This window comes from Nannobrachium achirus (genome assembly GCF_963921795.1).
Source record: "Nannobrachium achirus genome assembly, chromosome: 12".
Classification (NCBI taxonomy): Eukaryota; Metazoa; Chordata; class Actinopteri; order Myctophiformes; family Myctophidae; genus Nannobrachium; species Nannobrachium achirus.
The window spans coordinates 64,879,709-64,885,803 of record NC_137832.1 but is presented as its reverse complement, the minus strand read 5'-3'; the positions used below and the strand labels follow the sequence as shown (position 1 = coordinate 64,885,803).

General features: G+C 45.0%; 1 protein-coding gene across 1 annotated transcript in view; it reads left to right on the top strand.

The window, feature by feature from the left end:
- Positions 1–3,564: 3,564 nt before the first annotated feature.
- The window catches only part of adgrv1 (adhesion G protein-coupled receptor V1), a gene marked incomplete at both ends in the record, with an annotated part of 385,866 nt that continues 383,335 nt past the window's right edge, over positions 3,565–6,095 (top strand). Inside the window, one exon of the mRNA XM_080738840.1 lies at positions 3,565–3,750. Within this exon, the coding sequence (XP_080594966.1) occupies positions 3,565–3,750 (186 nt within the window). The remainder of the gene's footprint in view (positions 3,751–6,095) is intronic.

The following is a 6,095-nucleotide window of genomic DNA, read 5'->3' as shown; positions in this document are numbered from 1 at the left end:
CATATGAAAAAACTGGATGTTTTTAATGGCCAAGTTTCCTCAAATCAAGTCTTTTTTTGCCCCCTATTAGCTGAAAAAAGAAAACACAATGACCTCATGGCCCTCCCTCCTCATTGGCTGCCCCGTGTCGCTTGCTGCTGGCGGGCAGAAAAAAAACCTCCCATCATTCTAACATCTTGTTGTTTTCGTGAATAAAAAAACGCCCCTACTTGGTCATGCTACAGCATCACACAAAGAGCTTGTAGATCTGCTACTTTTGATGTGTTTGAATTTGAATCCTGAAAAGTAACAGTTTTGGACATAATGAGGTTCCCACCCTGACAGACAATTATGCTTTTAACTCGGATTTATTTATTGGAACTGTTAATAGTGCCGGTAGTGTCGCGTACACACACAAATAGCCGAGCTACAAGCTCTACAACCCCTGTCACAGCGAGCTTGTAGATCGAGCCACTTTCCACATGTGCGACAATAACCGGCAGTTTAGCAAACCCCCTTTTTCTTTCAGCCTTGTAATTTTGAGCTAATTTGTGCGGAGAGAGAGAAAAAAAAGGGGGCCTTGTTTGTGCATCCGTCCATCCTGTTATAAGGCTGAGCTGAGAGGTTCATACAAGGGGGGGGGGGGGCAGTGTGGCCACAGCTTAGCATTAAGGAGGACACACCCACATTAAGGAGGACACACCCACTTGTCGTGCTGCGCTGTTTGTTGTGCCGCGAGTAACCATGACAACGGTCCGTCTACTGCGGGGCTCCAGGCTCCAGCTCCCAGGAACGAGCATGGGTGAGAGAGGAGAGGAGGTGAGGGGAGGGGAGGAGAGGAGAGGAGAGGAGAGGAGAGGAGAGGGGAGGAGAGGAGAGGAGAGGAGAGGAGAGGAGAGGAGAGGAGAGGAGAGGAGAGGAGAGGAGAGGAGAGGGGAGGGGAGGGGAGGGTGAGAGAGGAGAATAGAACGGAGGAGATGAGAATGGAGGAGAGGAGAATCAGACACTTGTATGGAAGAGGAGATGAATACAGTAGAACAGGGGTCTTCAATGTTTTCAGGCCAAGGACCCCTTAGTTGAGAGAGAGATGAAGCAGGGACCCCCACAACCTGTTCATAGATTGCACAATCATCAGTGTATTTTGGATTCATGTCAATTTGTGTTTTCAGATATTTAACCTCTTGAACCGTCAATACTTAATAAACTTGACCTTTCACTCTGCTCTTTTTCCCCTCTGCACCAAAGCTCTTTGCCGAAAATAGCAGATCTACAAGCTCACAGTTGTGAACTTGTAGATCTGCTATTTTCGGCTATAGTTCTCAGAATATTAACACTATGGTTCAAATATTAAAAAAGGAGAAAAAAGTTTCTGATTTTAGATTTGGAGGACCCCCTGTATTAACTCTGAGGACCCCCTGCTGCAGTAGAGGTGACAGTGGAGAGTAGAATGGAAGGCTCTGTGAGGACATTTTCCTTTTCTACTTAAACTAGTCTTATTCTGATTAACATGTTGATTGATTGATTGATTGATTGATTTGGAAAAGCAGTAAAACCACATGGTTACAGCAATTCCAGGATGACACACGAGTCGTGAGACTTATTTCTCCTCAAACATTTAACAGTTAATAAGTTAAAAACAAATACAATCTACAAGAGATGTGCCGATTGATCGGTGAGTGATCGGCTTTGCTGATCTACCAGCTATATCAGCCATTTTCACAATATTTATCTGTGGGACTGAATGTAACCTCAGCTTCAACTCCTACAAGTTGAATTGGAAACTAAAGGACCTCAGCCTGCAATCTGTTTATACTTAATATACAATGTCAATGTTTTGTAAGAAGAATCATTACATATATAAATGCTGCTACAGTAACACAATAAATAGAAGAATTTATGGATTTGGCGCTGTGATGGGGAATATCGGTATCGGCAGATATTGATTCCAGTTGATTGGTTATCGGTATCGGCCCCAAAAATCGCAATCGGAAGCATCTCTTTAAATTACAGTACAGAACACATACATATACAGTACAAACATATAACACGTGCTCTCTTATCTTTCCTAACATCCTAAGCCCTTTATACAAATAGCCAGTCTACTATCTGCTTTTGTCCTTCCCAACCATTTTGAATTCACGTTTTTTGACAATATCCTCCTACAATGACACGCCACAAAACGTGGTCCAACCAGCCGTACTCTTACAGCTCACAGTGAACGGTCAGATTTACGGCAGAGGGACACGTGAAATTGCAATGTGGTGAAGAAGTGGGGCTTTGGCCGCGCTCACGGTTATGACAACGTGAGGACAACAAGCCGTCCAGAGAGTGGAATAACACTGTTCCACACAGTCCTCATCCCACCACACTGACCACACACTGACCGTCCGGCCAGACCTCCTCACCGCAGCCTGACTGCACAGTTTCTGTAAGCCGTGTCCCCCGAGTCCTCGCATGTCTGGGCATGCCCGACCCTGACGTGGATTTTGAGTAATAATATGGTTTGACAAGGCGCCCCAACTGCCTGCTTATGTGTGTTCAAGTCCAAAGCATATTTAATTATGCAGTGCTTCAATATTTTGACAGTCGGGGTTCATACGTTGAAAAATGGTGTGCTGAGTTTGCATGGAAGGGTTTGTCGTGAAACTAAACTGTCGTCTGATATGGCATATTGTCGTTGTCGGGTGGAAACCTTGTATGTCCAAAACCGTTTTTCTGTATTTATAATTTTTAAAATGATTTAAACTAGTGAAAACAGACGATCTACAAGCACACAACGCCTTGCGTTGTGTGCTTGTAGATCAGCTGTTTTCACTACTTTTGTGCGATGGCCTTGTATGATGAAGCAGTGCTTTACTTTGAGAAAAAATTGACACATTTGAAACATGGAGATACGAGGTTTCTGCCCGACAGTGGCGATATATAGCTCGCTGTTGTCCTCGACTGATCAATCTGTCCCAAGTTTCATGAACATCCAGAAGTGCATTCTCTGACCTTGACATTCATTGTGAGCTTTGACTTTTTTGACGCAAAGGTCTATCATGTCTTTGTTCGTTCAGGGCAGCTTACTGATCAATCCCTCAGGGTTTCATGGGAATCTGCCCCATCCGTTCCAAGATGTCTTGAGGTGGCTGTGGGCTCAGGAGGTAGAGAGGCCGTTTAGGAACTGGAATGTGTACCCCATTCCATCCCCAGCTCTTCCTGGCTTTGTGTTTAAGTGTCGTTGAACAAGAGTGTGCACCTAGTTTGTTGCGTTGCCCGACAAACTAGGGCCGCCCTGAAGACTTTGGATTGGTTCTGCAATCCTTCTTTACGATGTCTAGTGCAGTGATTCTCAAAGGGTTAGGGTACCTTGAGGGGGTCGATTTGGTTCCACTTTGGACTAGCTGTTTTACCACCTTAATCTGATGATGATATCCATGAACGATCCGCATATTTTATTTTTTCAGGTTTTTCAAGTCCTCTGCAGCTCCCTCCGCGAGCGGTGGGATTTATTGCTGAATTGCTTATTTATATCGCTGGACAATTCATCTTCTTTACTGACCATAACATGTGTCCTGTTTCCTCTCCTCTCCTCCAATAGGGATGCCCCCTGTGCTCCTGCTAGCGGGGTTGGTTCTAGCCGTGTCGGTCCCCGCCGCCCGCTCCGAGGCGGCCGTGCTGAGGTTCCTGGGGCAGACGCACTTCGTGGTCAACGAGAGCAGCAGGGCCGTGGTGAGGCTGCTGGTGGAAAGGGTGGGAGACCCCGTCAACGTCACAGCACTGGTGCTGGTAAGAACCAAGACAGAGACAGCAGAACTTAGGACCCATTTAGAACTTATCGTCACTTTCGGGCAGAAACCTCGTATCTCCAAGTTTCAAATTTGTACATTTTTTTCGCAAAGTAAAGCCCTGCTTCACCATAAAAGGATGCTGCACAAAAGTAGTGAAAACAGCAGATCTACAAGCACACAAGACCTCGCGGTGCGAGGCGTTGTGTGCTTGTAGATCAGCTGTTTTCACTAGTTTAAATAATTTTTAAAATGATAAATACAAAACAAACGGTTTTGGACATACAAGGTTTCCACCCAAGAACGACGTTATGTTTCTTTATATGTGGTGCTCAAAGTTTCTAATGTCGAGGACCCCTAGAGTGATATGTATCTGACCGCGGACCCCTAGAGTTATATGTATCTGACCGCGGACCCCCTTCTCAAAATATGTTGTTCCAGGGACCCAGAGAAAGAAATATTTGAGTTACAGATCATCATCTGATATTAAATAAATGATATTCAAAGATTTGCACAAACTTTCATGATTTTTCAAAGCCGCGCTATGAGCTTGTATATCTGCTATTTTTAAGTAAGTAAGTATAAAGAATTGTGGTTAAAGAACCACTTTAACCATTTGTTATACTTTGGCTATTCAAAAATAGCAGATATACAAGCTCATAGCGCGGCACTGAGTGACACAGATGCGTTCACGGTCTTAATGGGTTGAAATAAAACAACACAATAAGCTTTGCCCTCTCAGCCGTTCTGCATCTCACCTTGTGGAAGGGCTTTTCTACATCTCAACACGTGGAGGGGCTTTTCTGCATCGGGCGTGAATTTCGGTCAGAGAATGCGGTTGTTTGTTTCATTGGCTCTGGGTTTTAGGAGTGGGTCACTTATGGCCACATTTGGGACATGACATTATCTGTGAGCCAACAGATTGACTGTTTTTGGTATTCATCGTATAAGAGATTATTTAACAACCAGTAAGACTCCCTAATCGGGAGATAAGCGACCGTCAGGTCACATACCGGTACATAAACTTTAGAAGGCGATGGTAGCCAATCAGGAGGGAATATGGGAAATGGGACAGATCCATGTTGATGACATGACTTTAGAGATACTGTGTACCGCTTTGCTTGATTTTAGGGCAAAATCTGTAGGAGCAGTGTTCCTAGCATTTGTATTTGTGGTCAAGGAAAGATATAAATAAGAAAACATAATATGTGAACAAGCAACCAACATACAAAGCCAAAGTGCAGTAACTAGGTTGTCTTTTCCTGATTTGGGGGGGATAAACAATGACCTCATCACTTGTATCTCAATAACCCATTCTCATGTGGCTGGTCACTTGAGACACTTTAAAGCAGGGGTCTTCAACGTTTTCAGTCCAAGGACCCCTTAGTTGAGAGAGAGATGAAGCAGGGACCCCGACAACCTTTTCATAAATTCCATATCGTTCATATCATTGTTTGACAGCACAATCATCAGTGTATTTTGGAATTTGAATTCATGTAAATTGGTGTTTTCAGATATTTAACCACTTGAACTGTCAATATTAATAAACTTGACCTTTCACTCTGTACTTAGTCTGCTCTTTTCCCCCTCTACACCAAACCTTTTTGCCAAAAATAGCCGATCTACAAGCTCACAACGCCTCGCAGCGCGAGGTGTTGTGAGCTTGTAGATCTGCTATTTTCGGCTACAGTTCTCAGAATATGGACACTAGGGTTCAATTTGTTAATATAAAAAGGATTAGAAGATTTGCAGGACCCCCTGCAGTAACTCTGAGGACCCCCTAGGGGTCCCGGACCCCCTGTTGAAGACCCCTGCTTTAAAGCCTTCTTTTAAACAGTTGTGATCCTTTAGCTACCTCACGTTGCCTTTGTTGGTCAGAATAGCATAACTAGTAGCATCTATCAAAATTAAGTGCCAGTGAAGAGCAGACGTGTTGCCTGCCAGACAAGACGGGGGTTGCGTTCAAAGAAGCCGGGGTTCTTCTCACGCCCCTCACTAGGAGCATATGGTGTGTGTGCACTTAACTGTCTGAGCCACCCCGGGCAGGCAGGCACCGCGGCCCCCCGGCCCCGCGGCCCACATCCACGTCTCTGGTGCCAGTCAGACTGCACCTCTCCGCTGGGGGTGGGGGGGGGGGGGGAGGAGGAGATGGGTGACCTTTTAGCTGTGACAGCCAGCTAGTGGTGACATCAAAGACCCCGCAGTGGCGACGTGTCTAGCAGAAGCTTCTCCCACATCACAACATGGGTTCTTCTGGTTCAACTGGGAGTCGAGTACGTTTTGATACCTAAGTACAGATTGCAATACCACAATGTAGAAAAGTTAAAGTCATGTATTTCCAAATGT